The sequence below is a fragment of the Lepidothrix coronata genome, unplaced genomic scaffold (assembly GCF_001604755.1).
Source record: "Lepidothrix coronata isolate B3197 unplaced genomic scaffold, Lepidothrix_coronata-1.0 Scaffold225, whole genome shotgun sequence".
Taxonomy (NCBI): domain Eukaryota; kingdom Metazoa; phylum Chordata; class Aves; order Passeriformes; family Pipridae; genus Lepidothrix; species Lepidothrix coronata.
This window is the reverse complement of record NW_016690405.1, coordinates 588,210-607,318: the sequence shown is the minus strand read 5'-3', so window position 1 is coordinate 607,318 and position 19,109 is coordinate 588,210. Positions and strand designations below refer to the sequence as shown.

Sequence of the window (19,109 nt, the reverse complement as noted above, 5' to 3'; positions counted from 1 at the left end):
TTTTTTGCATCTCTTGTTTTTTGTTTTTAATTGTTTGGTTTTTAAGTTTTCCTCTTCAGCAGTGAGTAATAGCTGTGTTGAATTGTCAGTCTCCCTAGAAGTGTACAAATATTATGCAGGACTAGCATAAGAGTAGTGTAGTCATCACTTAGGATTACTGGGAGTTTAATTACCTGAAATGTAGAGAGCAGTTTTCCAACTCAGAGAAGAGCAAGCATTTCTTTAAACCACTACATAAACCATTTAGCTCACACAGAATTCATTCTCTTATTTTAAATGAAATTCTTTCAAAAAAGAAAAAAAATAATGAGGAGATTGTTAAAGTCAACAGAATCCCCATACACTACTGAGGCAATTGTCTGTGCCATTTGAACAGAGGTGTGTATGAAACTAATTGAATCATTGGAAAAATTAAACAACAGAATACCACTTTATGCAAAAAAGGTCTCCATCATAATGACACCTTCTAAATATTTCTTCTGTATATGTACCACTTTTTATCTCAAACATCACTGCATTTGAGCAAGTTCATGGGTAGTATGCATGTGATGAAAAAATTCTCAGAGACCATGAAGGGTTTTATCCTTCCTTCTTTTACTCCTCAGAAAAAAAAAGAAGGAATGTGTCTCTTTTTCTTTAGCTACTAATATCTTTTCAACCTCACATCCTTCATTTATTTTTAATGATTGATGATATGAAGATGGCTTTTGTCATTACACATCCTGACCTCCCTCAGGACCTGAGCTGAAAAAAGCTAATATTTCATACATTACTTTGGAAAACACTTCTGCCTTTTGCTGTCCTCTGAACTACCATCAACACACAGCAAGTGAGCAAATTAAAAAATGCCTGAGACTGAATGCAACAGAGCTGGGTTGCCTATTGTAAAAGTCATATTTCTGAAGGAAAGTTTCCTGGATAAATTATTTTGAAAAGAAATCTTCAGTCCATTGAAGTCTGAACGATCACTTGATCATTTGCAATGTTACCTTTTATTATATTTTCCCCTGCAATCAAAAGTTTTTTCCTCTCATGACACTACCTATGGATTTCTTTTACCCCTGGATTTTATTTGGCAATTCTGTCCATTCTCCACACAACAGCTAAAACCTTAAATAGTCTTCTCATTTTCAAGGTTATTTTTAGTTTTGCACTGGAAATAGCAGCCTTCAAAATAAAGCTTATCATAAATACTGCTTATTTAATCACTCACTTTCAAGACTCATTGATAAGTCATATCCAGCTCTAGAAAAAGCTTACATTTAGAGGAGGTACAGTTACTGTTTAAACATGCTAATCTCTCCCTCTGTAATTACAAAAGTTCATCATATGCCTCAAATCCTAATCCTCTACTATCATTTTCACACCAAAAAACCTAATTCTTACCAAGTTAAGCCAACATTCAAAGTAGCAGAAATAATTTCAAAATAGACAAAAACAGTGCTATCAGAAACATTTTTACTTGCAAAATGCAGCATTCTGTCTTACACACCAACAGGAGGCTTTTGCTCATGTTCAGGTCCTACCTAATGTTCAGAGATTTCTTCCTAAGTTCACTCCATCTGAGGTTCATGTTATCCAGGCGTCTCTGCAAGAGGGTTGCATCTTCAGAGCCTTCAAGGGACCTCAGGATTTTCTGCCCGTTTTCATCCAGGCTGTGAAAGATGTCAGTGTGAGCATCAATTTCTGCCTGTAGTTCCTATGGAAGCAATAGAAAACAGTACATGTGATTTCCTAAAAAATCATAGAAACCATAATTTTTCAAAAGAGTGCAACACAGAGCACAGGTTTTGATTACTGCTTTTATGGCAGTACCATGTACTGTAGACACAGCCATGTTCCCCTTTCACATGAAGGCCTTTTGCATTGAGCGCGACCTTTCTTTCATAGAGAGCATACTGAGCGAAATGCAGATGGTTAAAAGTGTAGCCTTTGACAGGCAACAAAGGAAGGACAGGATATATTTACTGTGCTGATGAGGGAAAAACAAACAAACACAAAACCCCCAGGGTCTCAGGTAAATCTGACCTTCACGTGATAAGTCTTCCGGTGCAACATTTTCAGTTTCAGCTGGGGACTGCAACACCGGTCCTGCTGCATAGCAATTCCAAGAAATCTGGGTGTCTGCAGCAGCTGAGCTTTAAAATGCCAAGTTCACTTACATTCTGTTGACAGAATGCATTTTGGAGCCCAGGCCTCAGAAGTCAATAGCAATAAACAGCCACTTTGTGCTGTACCAAAACACTGGTTGAGGCCACGGATGTAGGAGGGCCTGAGAATAGCAAGGACCCAGAATGTGCAACTGGCAGCTCATGTTGAACAGCCAACTTTTCTTATCGCTCCGTAACTGCAGGCCAGCTCTACATTTTGGATTCATTTTTCCCCCTCATTTTTAGCACGGCTGTTTCTGCCAAAAGAACATTCTTTAGAGAGCTGCCTGGTACCAGCATTCCTGCCTGCCCACACAGTCAATGCAGCCTTTGTACGCTGGCTGCCCTTCTCCAAGACGTTTGCATGCTGCAGCTCCACAAGGTCAGATTCATTCGCAGGGAACGGTGGTTGAATCAAGCCCATTAAAAAGAATAAAAATAATAATAATAATTTAAACACGGACATGCGTGAGCACACACGTGCTCTATGTGCAGCCGCATTCGCTTGCTTTCAAACAAAGACACAAAGAAAATGTCCTAGTGAATAAAGCTCTGCATTTTCTCCTGGGATGCTTGGGCACTAAGTTTTCTGGTGGTGGTTTTCTTGCTACCTGAAATGGGAGTGCTAGGGACGAAGTGTGAAAGAGCAAGTGATTTATGGCATTTGAGAGCAAGACCCAGCACTAACTGAGCATCACAGATAGTCCCCAATGGAAATCTGTTGCAATTTTCTTTAGAAGAATGACTTTGAAGGAGGGAAGCACACAATCTGTCTACTTGGTGCATTCCTAATTGAATTGGTTTTATTTGATATTTTAAGTGCAATGTTAGCTGCACTGAATCATGAGTGGATTGTCCTTGTTCACTTCCTGCTGTTCCAAATGTCCTTAACTGGATACCTATTCCTTGCACAGCAATGACTAGTACAGTATTTGGGGAAATTTTAAGGTGGGCTAGCAACGTCTTCAGTACAGTATAAAAGTTTTTATCCAACTATTTTACTTATCTAAGGTCATCCTAGCAGTAAAGTAGTTAGGAATGAGTTTGGATACATCAGAGGTAACTCTGCAGAATCCAAATATATTATAAACACTATATTTTTATTGACTGATGTTAAATAAGAAATTTATATTTTTAAAAATGCCGTTACTGAGGTACATAGCAATGTATAGTATTCCAGGTATGAATGCCCTTACTTGAAAATTTGTACCTTAATTCAAGTCTGAATGTTGTTAGCTTCAGCTTCTATCTGCAATACTTTATTTCTGTTTGCTTGACTGAAGAATATTCTATTATCAAATTTCTTTCTCTCCATGTATGCATTTGGAGATTTTATTTGGAGTTAAGTATTACTATCCTGATGTAAACAGCCAAAATAACATGTAAGAAAGGATAAAGTTCACAGTAAAAAAGTTAACTTTTAATTAAGTCTGTATACTTGTAAGGTCCTTCCACATTTAAAAAATGATAAATCTACTCTGAATAGAAAGAATGAAAGGGTAAAAGAATTATACGCTCTACCTCTTGCACAAAGTCCTTAGTTTTTAGGATGGTGATGGAAAGAGCTGCCTTCTCCTCTGAAAGAACATGTGCCATGAAACATGTTCAATAACAATTCACAGTAGGAAGCTGTCAAATTTATGCCCTCTTGGTGTTTTACCACACATTTACTCATAGCATTTTATAAGACAAAATTTAAAAAAAAAGGCTCTCTGTATTTTTCTTGTTTTTAGAAAAAGTGTCTTGGAGTTTGTACATTTTGTGGTTTTCTCCTGACACATACATAATTCTGAAAAGAAATTAAACCATATCCTTTTTTATTTCAGAATACTATATAGAATCACAATACATCTGAACAGTTAGTTAAGCAGGAAAGAAACATGAAAAGGGGAGTATTCTTGACAAAAGCTTAGTATTCAAGGTCTTCCTTATTCCAAATTACTTGTGTATACTGCACTACTTTTAATGCTCCCAGAAGAAGTTTATTCCAGCCATGCAGGAAGCCTACACAGAAGAAAGGCAACAACAAAGATATTTACTCCATTTTGGTTGGTGCATTTTAGTTCCTTTCTTTGTGACACTTTCACATCCCAAGAGAAGCAGAGAGCATATAATAAAAAGATCTATATACCTTTTATTTGTTTTCTGAAATAAATAATGTCCATGTCTCAAAAGTACAATATGAACTAGGTTCTTTTTCTTGGCAATGATAAAGCAGGAAGATCTACTTAACCTCAAAAATGGCTAAGTTATTTGTAAAAGTGTGCTGCGATTACACATCATACCTAGAAGTATAGCATATAGACTAAATATATATTATTTATTGTATTTTCATCTTTTCCAACGTGTTCAAACACATGGAGAGACCATAGAGGATAAAAAATCAATCCTGGTATAATTCTACTGGGTTACAATTGGACTGTGTGGTGCATTTTTGCTGTAGTGGTTATTACTGAGGCTGTGTGGAAGATTTCTATCTGCTCTAAAAAAAAGTTGAGAGCAAAATAAAAAGCATCTTTTTGATCACAAGTTACTGCTTTGAGTGAGCTGAACTGCTTGGTAAGAACTGCAACTCCATCAGGCACAGATTTGTCTAATAATTTCAGAGTGAAATCCTCCTTTATTAAGATGAATTATAAATTTAGATGAAAATAAGTAACATAATATTTGTTCGTAGAAACTTAGCTGAACAGCTATTAGTGGTTTCTTTTAAAAATGTGTATTTACATTATTTTACTACATAGAGCAAGTCTGGAACTAAGACACAGAACTGGAATGATAAAGAGATGAAGTACACTTGTCTTGAGGGAAACAACCTTCTTGGACAAAACTGGGTGAGGAAATTTGCTCTGGCTGTTTCACTTTTGTCCTGAGCCCTTGAAACCATTGCACGATTTTAGGGGAGAAGTACACTAGTGTTGTAAGACAGCACACCCAACACTGCCAGAAAGCCAGAGCAAAATACTTGCCCAGTTCAATACAAGTTTTGGCATAATACTTGCCCAATTCAGCTGTCACCCTTGGAACTACTGCTGGCATTCCCCACATTCTCACTGCCCTAATTCTTTTGGTAGGTAAAAGAGATTCACCTGTGGCTCCACAAGTTTTATTTTACCCAGTGCCCTGTTAAGCACAGCAGGGCTGTCGCAGTGAAATCTAATGCATCAGAAGTTCTGTCACCTTCCACATAGCAGAGCTAGTCCTGTAAGGATTCAATATGGTTGGAGATACTTCAGCAGTAATAAATAATCAGTGTCAATATACTTCATGTCCCACATGCAACACATAGACATATAAAGGACATGAGACGTCAAAATCTGCCCTTATTTCAGCAATACATCAGAGAAGGATTGGTAGTCTGGAAGTAAAATGAAGTCCTAGAAAGAAGGACTCACTTATACTTCCTGGACTACAGATGAGTCATACTAAAACATGGAAATTAATGCAGCACAGCTGACAAAATATTTATCTTTTATACAAGGTAAAACAAATTAATTATATAATAATTTAAAGAAATTAAGGTACTTAAATCCTCCTCTACAAACTCAGTTCCATCCTTGGAATTATACTTTTTATTTCCAGTGAAGCATTTTACATTTTCTAGGTACCGTACAGAGTTACTGACGAAATAAATTACATTAATTGAGGTATGGGGAGGCTAACAAAATTAAAGACCTCATTAAATAAAAACTACACAGAGAAAAAAACTTATTGGCAGTAAATAATCAAAATGTCGGTCTGCAAAATTACATACATGTATGCAAAGCATGAGCTGTAATACTTGTGTGGTTATACATAGCTCAGAAGTATTATACTGTTTCTGTAATGCAAATACTGAAATAGCTAGAAAAGTGATCATAAAATTACTCAAAACAAAACAAAGATCACCTATATAACCCCTCTCAATCTCTGTAGTTTGCTAAACTAATAATCCCCTTCATATTTGCATTAACAGAGCATACTGTATTTCCCATAAGTAATTTCTGAAAAAAACAAACCAAGAGAACATTTTAAATAGCTTATATCAGTAGAATAAGCTTTTTAAACCTCTTATACTGTACAGAACACTTAAATGATGTAATTCCTTTTTTTAATTTTCCTTTTTTCCTCTTTTCCTTTTTTCCTCCTTCCACTTTAGCTTTTCTTTTCCCTTTTTCCTTTTCTCCCCTCCTTTCCCTTCCTTTCTTTTCCTGTTTCTTTCTTCCTTTCTCTATTCTCCTTTTTTCCTTTGCCTTTCTTGCCTCTTTCATCTCCTTCTCTCCTTCTCCTTCCTTCCTTCCTTCCTTCCTTCTCTTTAAAATACAACTTTCTATGAATAAAAAAATTATTTTTATGTTCTTTTATGGTGATTTCAAAACGTCTAAAGAATATGGGTATCTTTCTGCTTTTGTTTTGCATTTATATCATTTTAAGTGCCTGAATAAAGCAGAACTTACAAACTTGTTCCAAAACTGGTTGGGTTTTTTTTGTTTGTTTGTTTGGTAGGTTTTTTATTTTTTTAGGGGGAGGGGGACTCATTTGGTTTTGGTTTTGTTTGCTTTTGTTCCAACAATACTACTGAGAACAGGTCTGCAGAGAATAGGTCTCTGTTTTGTGGACTTGAAGGTGATAGAGCAGCTCTCAGGGCTCAGCATACTGAGTGAATTCTTCCAACAGGGATGATCTGCTGGCTTAATCAAAAAAGGCTCCCCTTCAAAGTTCTGGTTTGTTTTTTTTTTTTTGTAACCTCCTTATGGTTTCTACAGATGTAGGAAATGGAGTCACTGCCTGTATTTTGCAACTCTGTTCAGCACAGCTTAGCACAGTTTAGATATGGATTTCAAATTAATCATCCCACTTGCTTTCATTTAATTACAGCTAAACTCTTTCAAATTTCTGATTCTGCCTAAAGTGTTAAACTTCATGTGAGGATTCAGAGAGTATGAGATTTTTTTTTTTTTTTCAATGCCCTGGCAGACTCCAGCAGCCTTTGGAGAAACAAAGATCCATGTACATGGCACCTCTTTCAGGATCATGGCTTATTCTTCTGTCTGCTAGAGAGAGGAATAGTTTTGTGAGTGTTATAGTTCTGGAGATGTTGAATTAATGGCTACAGCAAGGCAAGTCAAATGCATTTTAAGTACATGAGTGATAGATTTAGTGCAAGATGCACTTGCTCTATTTCTTTGTTTCTGGCAGTAGAAGGTCAGTTTGCACTATGCTTTATGACAGTCTGTCCTTGTGAGCTGGGCATTGCCATCAAAGCATTTGAACAGAAAGAAATGTATACTTTTTTTGAAACATTTGTCCTAGAAAGAAGATACTATGAATTAGAATAATGATGGAACAAAACAGTGAAGTATTTCTGCTGGTTTGCAAGACACTTCTGGTCCCATGGGAGTTCACTATTTTAAAAGATATAGTTCTTCTAAGAACTGGCTGTTGGATTTAGTGTGGTGGTTTTTTTTTTTTAAGCTCCCAGTTCCTCCATCAAGCTTTTAAGTAATTTGCTCTTCTAGTCCATAAGCAAAACTTTTATTGAGTCTTAGAATGAGCATTTACTGAACAATTTACATAATGATAAAAACTTCTCAAATGAGATTTAAAATATAATTAAAGGGCAGACTTACTGAGTTAAAAGCATTGTTGTGAAATAGTTATACATCATCATGCCAAGAAGCCTCCTATTCAGCCAGCCTATGGCATGACCCCAATTCCAGTCTGGTATGATTACATCTCTGAGTTTCATGCTAATTACTTGATTAAAAAGAACGATAAAAAGGTCTTTTCTATTGTGAAGATAAGCTTATGAATATAATTAAGGCATTTCTAGGTTCTCAACATATTTTTCAAGATAAAACAGGGTAAGAGTTAGTCCTCTAAGAGAGAATCAAGTGTTGATGAGCGGAAGCCAAAAGTATAACTTTGCACTGCAGAACTCCATGTAAGTTGCATCTATCACTCTGATGGTTTAAAATTCCACAAGTCCTGGAATAAAGATGTGACCAAACTTCATATTCAAATGCTACTTTCATCTAAAAGAAGATAAAAAAAGAGCTTTCTTTAGCAAATTGGGCCCTGTCTTCAGAAAATATCTTTATAAATAGGCAAAACAGGCCTTCAATTTTGATTATATTCAGATTGCAAGAGATTTCAGAGTGCATCTAAGGATGCAGCCTTCTCTTGCTGACAGTAACTCTGCAAACTTAATTTCATTAACATTCATGGGTTTCTTAATTTCATTAACATTGAGTTACCTCAGCTGTGGAATTTTAACTCTTAAGAGCCCTAATATAATCATTTGTACATATACTCAAGTCTCTAGTGTGCAGATCCTCATTCACAGGACTGACTTTTTAGACACAACACAGGGTCACGTATTTCTCTCTTGATCATAGGCAAATAATATTTTGGGACTTCTAGCAATTAATTTGTATTCAATTATTACATAATTCCATGTGTTTCAGAGGAGTTTATGGATTTCTTGGATGGGTTTTTTGAAGACTGAGAAAAACCCTGAATGACTGCTTTCCTTTACATGTAATGAAAATGTGAATAAATAGATAAAATCTTTAAAGAAACAAATCTTTCTGCATTTATAGTTTCACTTAGGATCTGACCCTTGCCATTAGAGAAATATAAACTATTCTGATAATTGTAATTTTAATGGAAATTGTTATTTTTACCATTTGTCTATTTTTCTTGTCACTATATCTAGGATGGAAACCCTAAATAGAATGAAACATTGTGTGTTTGAGGCTACATTAAGGCAGAAAAATTCCTCATAGACACAGCAATGAAGAACTTTTACTGTATGGTGTAACTGTGTGATATTTATGTTACTAACATAGCCTGTACCCTGTTTCATGCCAGCAAATCCAACAAAGCAAACAAAGCACATTTTTGAAGCAGGAGTTGCAAGTGTATGTCAGAAAAGTGTATGTTAGAAAATCAGCCACCTCTGCTGAGATGTCTAAGAATGGGCTTAGCTATTTGCCTTTGAAAACTCTGTATTTGAGGGTTGAGTGAGTAGGAGGGAAATAGCATAAATGTGCATAGAATCACACACACAACTTTCTGAAAGCAAAACTGTAAGACCTGTTACAAACTTGGATGGTTTTCTAGATTTTTAGAAAGCAGTCTGCTCCCGACGAATATGCAGGTCTTGACCCCTGCACTTCAGTGAATGTCTAATCCCATTACACCTGTTCATTCCATCAGCACACTCACCCTGTCAATCTTTTGGCAATCTTTCTGCAGCAAAATAATTATGCTGCTACTTTCAGTATGTCTAATTTTCCCTCTCCCCATTTTCCAGAGATCAAACAGCAGCAGCACGAAGAAGCACCTTCCCTACAGGAACATTTACCTCCACTTAGTTACTTGGGCAAGGTCTTAAAGTCCTGCTGGACAATTTAGAGAGCATTTACCTCTATTAGTTCTGCTGATATTCCAATACTTGAAATCAATACTGACTTTCTCTTACAACAAGCAGCCAGAAAGGCTGTACAACCATTTCTAGGTCTGGAGAAAAAAAAAAAAAAAAAATCTTATGAAAGAAGGAAGGACAGTTTTTTTCTCTTTCTCCAACCCAGTGAAACATACCTGAGATCTGTTAATTATAAATAGCTATTCCTAGAAGAAAAATTATTTGTACATACAAGACTGTATATTTAAATGATATACCAAAATATAACAGTATATAACATATAAAATATAACAGTAAGGCCTCTCATATTTTAGCACCTATGGGATTCAAATATACTTTCATCCTTCCTCAAATACACTAACATATACAATCCTCTTTCAAATCCTATTAAAATAAAAAAAGGGTGTTTTATAATTAAAAGAAATTATTTTGATTCTAGATTCTATACTAATTCCTTCTGTTACAAATAATTCTTGCAATCTTCTTTTCTTTTTAAAATAAAGTCTGAAATTTTAAGTTGTTACTAACATTGTTGATGACTGGAGAAAAATAATTGGTGTTATGAAACACCAGTTTCATAACATGATGTTCAATTAATTAAAAAAACATAAAATCTTATTAAAAGAGAACAACACAAAACATAAAGCAGAAAGTAGAGGCCTCATACATTACACATTATTAAAACTGGCTCGAGCAGAAAAATAACTATACTGGTTTTAGGACTCCTTTTAGAAACTAGCATTGTTCCATACATAATAAGATTTCAATTAGGAATTTATACTATTTCAGGCATTTCTCTCTACTAATGTGCAAGATCCACTGCAATTAACTGTTCTTAATGAAGGACAGGTTAATTGGGACCCAGTGGTCACTATGCAAGAGGAAATGTGGCAAAAGCTCCAGAGCTTCTGCACATACTTGTGTCAAATCTTCCCTACTGGAGGTGTCCTAAGGCAACACCAGGGAGGGCAGAAACTTGGGTGCCATAAAGGGCAAAAGTACCCTTAATGTTGATTTTCAGTGCAAATACAGGTCAAGCTAGTATGGCCTAAGGATCTGTTGACTTTCTATGTTTTAACCAAGAGATGTCAAGAGAAGTTACCACAGAGAAAACTGCTCTGTGGCATTCAGCTACTAGCAAAATCACTTTAATATTTGATGTCAGATGTTCCTGTCACCAAAAAACAGAGTTCACCAAGTGTTGGTCAGTTTACTCATTAAGAATGAACACAAACTGCCATGAGAAAAGTTAGTTTTATCTTCCTGAAGATGTTTTAACCACAAGCCTGCTCGGTATGAGGGTACCACACGTTTGGATACCTGGTGAGAAGCCAAGAGGCCAAAGCTATTATCTACTGCACCTCCCTGTGTAAATGCACACTTCTCTAAATGCAGAAACAGGCAGAGCCACAGAGGCTCAGGGGGCCCTGAACAGCTGTTGCCAGAAGGGCTGACAGAGAGATGAAAGCTGTCAGGGTGGCTGCAAGAAGGAGCTGCCACCAACTCCAGTCCACAGCAAGGCCTTGAGTGGAATGTGGAGCTACATGCAGGGCTTTCCCTTCTGACCCTCTGACCCAAAAGTCCTCAGCTGCCTGCTGACACCAAGACTAACAACAACACCAGGACTTCCACTTTTAAACCAGTACTGTGTTCCTCTCAATACCCAAAACTCGAACAGCCAAATTAAAATGCAGAGCATGACTTCTGGTCTGCTAACTTGTTATTGTTACCCTGCACACTGAGGTGTTTAACCAAACAGTGTAATATTGTACTCAGGAACTGCATTTGTGAGGAATTTGACATAAAGGTTCATTCTCATCAGTTTTCAGCTCAAAGAATTTCCATAACTTTAAGTTCTCAAAGAATTTAAGTTCTTTTGAACAACCTGAACCAAACCAGAACTATCTTCTACATTATTTATTTTAGGTGATATAATAATGCATGCTGACTGTCTTGAAATAAGCAAGTGACTGGCAAATGTTTGGAATCTGAAAAAAGTATACACCTTTTAACAAAATCCTTCAAAATAGCAACTTTAACTATCATATTGATCAGTCTCTCTGTGGCAAAGCCTAACCATGTTTTGTTGCATCCAGAAATCAAAAGTAAAGTGGAACAGGATGCCTGTATCAAGGGGTCTCTGAATAAGATTCATATCCTGAAAATAATTATTTGTTATTTTCTTGGATTTACAAGCAAGATGCATGTACTCCCACAGTTTCAGGTTAAAGTGATAAATATCACTGAAAAAACAGTGCAATCATCAGAAAATTCTGACATGAGATAAACTTGTTTTTTAATCCTAACTTTTTTTTAACAGACAAGCTATTTGGGGGTGAAAATCAACTTCTGTTCATGTTTTTCAGTTTCCCATTAAAAAATCAATTAATTCAGATTACTGAGTTCCTCAAATTCACCAACTGAAAAAAAAATACACTTGATCCTTCTATCTTCCCTTCATCCTGGTAAAAGGAATAATTCCATTATCATAACAAAAATGAAATAATTTTAATTCAAACATTGCATTGGTGAAGTCGTGTAAGTGTTTTCATTTAGATCTAGATAAGAATATCAGTTCCAAGATCTGCACATCAAAACTGCCACCTGGAACCATTATTTATGCCTTTTCAAGACTTGTTTATATTTTGTTGGAGCAAAAACTAAAGTTTATCTGAATTTTGCCCAAAATAAAGACTATACCGCTAATGAAAGACCACAGCCAGAGAGATAAATGTTGATATCATTAGAGAAATAAATGTAAACATACTTGATACAATAACCTTTTTTGTTTTCTGTCTCAAAAGACAAGACTCCAACTCAAAGCCAGAAAGCAAAGGAAAATGAAATGCACACTTTTAAATTTAAAGTGTATTTTGTACTAAAGAAGGAAGAGAGGTAAGACTGATCAGCAAACAGTAATGGAGGTAATATAATAAATATATGTAAGATTTTAAAAACCCCCACCCTTCCTTTCTAAAAAAAGACTATTTAAACTTAAAAAAGAGCTCAGGGCTTGGATACATTCCCAGAAGACAGAGTACACTCTTGTCAGTAAGTCAATATATCAGGCAGATCTTAAATACTGCAAGAAAACAATATTCTCCTACTTAAGTTTCTGTAGAGATCAAATATGCCTCTTCTACTGTCACTCCAAAATATGCCATCCAGACCCAAGCTTATACCCTGGAATTGCTTTTGTAGCTCTTCAGTCAAGATTACTTATCAAATGCTTTATAAATTGCTGACATAGGACACTGCAAGTACTTGACTTCAATACTAATCACATCAAAGTTACTCTCATATTCAGAAGTTTTTGATATGTTGTTGTCATTGGTCTCAATGAGACACTAAATGCGACACAAACACGGGGCTGGGAGTTATTTCTTCAGAAAACAGTTAATAAAATAAGCCAAGGTACCACATATTCATAAAATTTCTGAATGCACTCAAAACCCAGGCTTAAATATCTCAGGAAACTGAAGACTTTGCTCAAACATGCAGTCCAGCCACAGTAGTTATACCACCCCAAGTTGAAAAACCCAGGTGCTGAGGAACACTGATAGTCCACTTTGTTTATGTGCACTGTGGTGGGTTAGCCCTGGCTGGATGCCAGGTGCCCACCAAAGCCAACTGCTCCTCTCCTCAGCTGGTCAGGGAGAGAAAATATAATGAAAGGCTCAGAGGTGAAGATAAGGACAGGAAGACATCACTCACTAATTCCTGTCACAGGCAAAACAGACTCTACTTGGGGAAATTAGTTTAATTTATAATCAATCAAATCAGATTAGGTTAATGAGACATAAAAGCAGCTCTTAAAATGTCTTCCTTTCGTTCCTTCACAGAATCATAGAATGGCTTTGGTTACAAGGGACCTTTGAAGACCATCTAGTCCAACCCTGTGCAATGGCCAGGGGCATCTTCAACTAGATTAGGTTGCTCAGAGACCTGTCAAGCCTGATCCTGAATGTTTCCAGGGATGGGGCATTCAACACCTCTCTGGGCAAGCTATTCCAGTGTCTTACCACTCTCATTGTAAAAAATTTGTCCTTATATCCAATCTAAATCAACCCTCACAGAAGCCACCCTGTAACCCCTGCTACCAAACCCTGGCCACAGAAACAGAATACACACACCTATCAGTTCTCACAGCTATCTGTATCAAGCTCAGAGAAAGAAGTGTCACTTTTAGAAAAAAAAATTACTTTGCATGCCCACTATTTCTCCTTTGTACATAAAAAAAATCTGTAGTTTCCTTCATCTATTTCTACATAAACATATAATATAAAATATATATGGCTTTATATATAATTATATATAATATATATAATAAATATTATTTTTTACATATATATATATATATAATATTTATAAGCCATCTCCACCTGAGACAGAGCAAATTCAGCTCTAAGAGCTTCTCCTCATGTGTGCTACATGTGCTACCAAGTACCTTGGTGGTCCTGTACTGAACTCCCTCTAGTATGTCCACATCTTTCTTGTATGGGGGAGCCCAAATCTATATGTAGCAATTCAGAATAGTAGAGAGGAAGACTCACTTCTCTGGACCACCTGGCTACATTCCCGCTAACAGGGTTTAGGAGTTCGGTGTTGCTGCCCTACCCTCTTGCAGATCAACACCAACACCATCCACAGCTTGTGGCCTCTTTGCATCCTTGCTGTAACAACTGGCATGTAAAAGTGCTCAGTACTTCTGCAGTACAAACACTTTTTTGACAACTCAAATTGAAACCATCTTCCTATTGAATATTCATGTTTTCTACAACATCCACGGCAGTCACTGTTTTCATGAAGTTGTCAAGTGCAATATATCATGTTCCGATTTGTTGAAAACTCTGCAAATTTTAACACCCACTGATTCAAAAAACTTTTGTATATACAAAAGTGAATGAAGAAGAATGTGAGGAAATAAAGATAACAGGTGTATCTGGTTTACTGTGTAATATGTGAGCGATCATGGAGGGAGAGTTTCCACCTTTGTGACAGGGAGTACAGTTTGCTCACAGAAACAAAACCAGAAGTTACGTGTTCCCTATGGAAATAATATATCTTTTTTTCTATAATCCTCTTTGAAGTATCACTACTGCTTCCATTAGAGAATTAAAAAGAACTGTGTATGGCTTCTAAGCCCAGAGAAACTAAGCATACAAGAAAAGAAATATGATATGTTTTTTGAAGAGACAGATGGTATGTTTTGTATCTTTGAAAAAAAGATACCTATCCTATCTTATTAAAAGTGATGCAAAAAAATTCCTATAATGATTATATGTAACATTTGAAGCATATGAAGTCCTGATAATAGGAATTCCATGCTAGAGGTAAGGGAAGAGGCAGAGAGAGAGAGAGACACGGTAAAAATATTATTTATATCCCAGAAGTAGTTCTTGAAGTTTTAGGATGCCGTTATACCCCAATGGAATGAACATAAGAAATCCCAGAGATTCAAAGGATGAAATTAGGCAAGCTATTGATGAAACAAGGTAAGTGTAATATCCCTCAAGGCACTCAGAGCAATAGCCACTTTTACACTATCCAGTGTAATGCCACTTATCTTCTATCTACCCATATTTGACATATAATCAATTTTGGGTAGAAATAATTCTCATGACATAAATCTATTTATAACTCTGACAGAGTAATGCCACTGTTCAATAAATACTCACTGAACAAGGGATAACAGTGCACCTGCATCATGCATTCATTCAGTGTTAGGTCCCATGAAGATTAAAACTTCCTTTCACATACACCATTTTTATCTGAAATGCCTTTTGGGTTAAACTGAAATTCACCTGATTAACAGTAGTGTAAGAAAACTCTGTCTGTACAGCAATAAAAAGTTTACTGTCCACCCTAAAACGTGAGAAAACTTCATGACTGACCAACCCAAATAAAAAAAAAAATTAAAAAAAATAAAAAGTGAGTTGATCTAGAATTCAAAATCTGAGAATTTGCCTGTCATCTTCAAACAGCTTCTATACATTTGACTTGATAATAGAGAAAATTCACAATTCTCTTTCTGCATCAGTGAGTTTTTTGAAATAAATACCCTTTCACATACAGTGCTTCATAATCTAACTGTACTACTAAATGAAATACTGATGCTCAGTTTTCCAGTGGAGCTTTGTGTTCCCTTTGCAATCTTGCTGAAAGCCTAAAAACCAAACACTGACAGAGTTCTGATGCCTGTTACTCAGCAATTGCGTCTGTTTGCCAAGGGCACATGCAAGTCAGGACAGACATGAGTTTCTGCTTAAACAATATCTGAAGGGGATGCAGCCTCATAAGAAACAAAATGAAACAAAATAGTCTGTGGGAGAAAATTTCAGAAGCTGATGAAAAAGGAAATACAGCAAACCTTTTACATTTCCTCTTTTTACATTCATTCACTTGACAAAGGACATGCTTGGCATGCAGAATTTATCTTAGAATAAAGGAAATGAAAAAAGAAAAAACAAAACAAGTAATGACTCTACAATTTATATATTTGCATATTTAATTAAAAAAAAACCCATAAGCAAAATTAAAGTCTCTTCCATAAGCAAAGGTATGATCATCAGGAAATAGAATATCACTATCATCCTTCACACATACCTATACACATGCCACAGCAACCATCTGCCAAAATGATCTTGCTGTCACAGTTAATTCCAAGAATCAGATGCACACAGTCTGTTCAGCACAACACCAAGCTCTATGCAGATGGGATGTGAGCTTTGAAATGCAGCCTGCACTGATTTACCAGCAACAGCAGGTGATCCCTAAGACCTCAAGACAGCATCCCAAATTCAGGGATAGGAAAGTTACCATTGCCCTGGATTAGCTTTCTATCAATCAGTGGTGCTTTAATCTCTGTTGTGAAAACTATCAAATCAGAAGGATTAAAGGTGTGCTCAGAAGGATGCAAAAGCAGGAAGGAAAATGTTTGATGGGCACTGAACAGTCAAGCCAAGCTTCTGTAGCAGAAAGAGAGTTCCTTGAAGGAACTGTGAAACTGGATGCACTAACTTTTCCCTGATGTTCATACTAGTCCCTCAGGTTAAATCTGTCTGACAACCCCCCTACACAAAAGGCTTTCTTTAGAGGAGATGCAGTACCCTGTCTGCCTATTGCAATATGTCTTATTCTGCCTTTGTAGTAACTCCGAAACTTGAGCTCTCCCTGGATGTGACAACTGTAGGCTGCCTATTATAGCAGGAGAACACCATCAGGACCTGTGCAAGTCATCCTTCAGGCCTCCTGCAGGGCAGTGCAGCTTAAACCAAGGAGATCTCTTTCATCCCTGGATAATCCAGAAAAGTTTTGGGTCCGATTTCTTTAAAACAGAAAATAGACCTCCATAAATTCCATAGCAGGTCCTCTCAAAACAGGGACAATAAAAACTTTAGCCTACTGTACAAGTATTGTCCTATGTAATCTGACTTTGCATGTTGTCTTTATTTAAAGAGTATAGTTGGTCTAAACACCATTTTTCAGTGATTTAAAATTAGTGTCAACATTTTGATGTGACTGCATTCTCTAAAAGTCATGTGGAAATACATGCAGTAATCAGAATGCTGCAGCTACAGTATTAGAATAATTTCTAGCAAAGATTGATAAAAACCCAGCAACTTTGTTTCATGAAAAAGATTGACTTTTGAAATTAACTTTGACTAAGAATAAACCTAAGGTGTTTTTTTTTTAGTTTCTTCCTGAAAACTTGAAAGAGTATCCTGACAACTAGTCAAAGACTCAGCAATATGCTATGCAAAAAACTTAGGTTCATTCAGCTCTTAATTAAAAAAAGTTAATTAAAATTACTACTACTTTTTTTTTTTACAAGCTGACACTTATATTAAGTTATCTGAAGTTATTAGTGATTGCTAGGATATAGAAAAAAATAAAACAACACAAAATACAACCCAAAAAAGAAAGAGAAAAATTACTAGAATGGTGTGTAATATTCAGTTCTTTTCAACTGACTCATTTGGGGTACTTCAGACCTACAAACTACTCTTTTCCAAGTTTCACTTGAAGTTATACTTGAAAATCCCACCCAGAATGAGATAGGAACACTTTATGAATGACTAACTTGGAGATGCAACATAGGTCAAATTTCCTTTCATAATAATCTGTGACAGAAAAAAAATAATTTGAAGAACGCTCTAGGACTGTTTAATTTTTATACTTTTTTATCTTATACAAACAAAATAAACAGCAAGAGACAGAATTATTTGTTTCACAAGTTAGACTTCTTTCACCTGTAATTGAAAAACTGTTAAAATGACTCCTTATATGTAAATTTTCACTGAAGTTACATGTCCCTGTAACAAAGATCTGAACTTAAAATGTTTATTGATTGAGACCAGCATTGTGTTGGGCTCACAGCATCTGCTAGTCATGAATAGGGTTTTCTGGAATTTATAAAAACAGAAAAAGAACACCCCTGAAGATGTTACCTCAGTCAGACAACATTTCCATTTCACCAGCGTGTCTTCCAGTAACTGCTCATGAAGAGAAATTTGGCCACTTCTGTCTCATCAAAAAAGGAAAATTCCTTTCAGAAAGATGCAAGCACAGACAGGAGTGGTTTGGTGGTTTTTTGTTTCTTTGTTTCTTTTTGGGTTTTTTGTTTGTTTGGTTTGGTTTTTTGTTTGTTTTGTTTTTCTGTTCTTTTCCTGAGAAGTTGCTGTGAAGATGTCCTTAAGTTTATTGGCTCAGCGATTTTCCAATGATTTCCTAAGGAAGCACAACTAAGAGGGAAAATAATTTCTACCTTAACCAGTCTTCAAGCCTACGTTCTGAAATAGGCAGAGCTCATTTGTTCTTGGAACCACTGTATTGTGCTCTTTTCCACTAAGCTTAAGTTCCACAACTGGAGTTCTAAGATGGAGAACTACAGGCTGTTCAGGAAGAACAGACAGGCCAAGACCGGGGAAGATGCCACACCACACCTAAGGGATAGGTTTGATGGCACAGCCCAGACAGGCAGTGATGATGTGCTGGACATCCACTGGGTGAGGATTAGGGGGATGGAAAACAAAGATGTTGATGTTGTAATGGATGTCTACTGTGTCTAGAAGAATAAAGAAGAAGAAAGATAGTTTAGCATTAAGAAAAAAATAAAACATAACACTGAAACATCCAAAAGGACTCCTTTGGACAATATAATCCATAGCTCAGCACACCAGTAAAACTGCACAAAAGAGAAAGAGAGAGAAAGGCAAAAAGCAAACTAGACAAAACTTGCATTACCACATCACAGCATGAAACCACCAGAATAATTTTGTGTTATCAGCAAACAGTCATCACCTTTATAGAAACAAGATTTATTTATGGCTTGGCAAGACCCTGTCTGGTAATTTTTTTCCTGATATTTAACTTTTTTTGTCATGATATAATCATTTAGCTTCTATTGACTTCTTGTTTCAGTGTAAACAATTTTCCTTCCATCTTCTTGCTTCACCCTTCAAACTTCAGTGGACAGCTATTTCTCTTTGGACCTTTCTGTACAAAGTGGCAACAACCGAATGACGTTTAAAGTCTACGAGCCACTTTTA

General features: G+C 36.2%; 1 protein-coding gene across 11 annotated transcripts in view; it reads right to left on the bottom strand.

Annotated features, from left to right (window-relative positions):
• The window catches only part of DMD (dystrophin), a 799,860-nt gene that overhangs the window by 194,727 nt on the left and 586,024 nt on the right, over positions 1-19,109 (bottom strand). For all 11 annotated transcript variants that reach the window (XM_017833948.1, XM_017833947.1, XM_017833942.1 and 8 more), the window contains one exon: positions 1,527-1,699. In XM_017833948.1, coding sequence (XP_017689437.1) covers positions 1,527-1,699 — 173 coding nt within the window. The remainder of the gene's footprint in view (positions 1-1,526; positions 1,700-19,109) is intronic.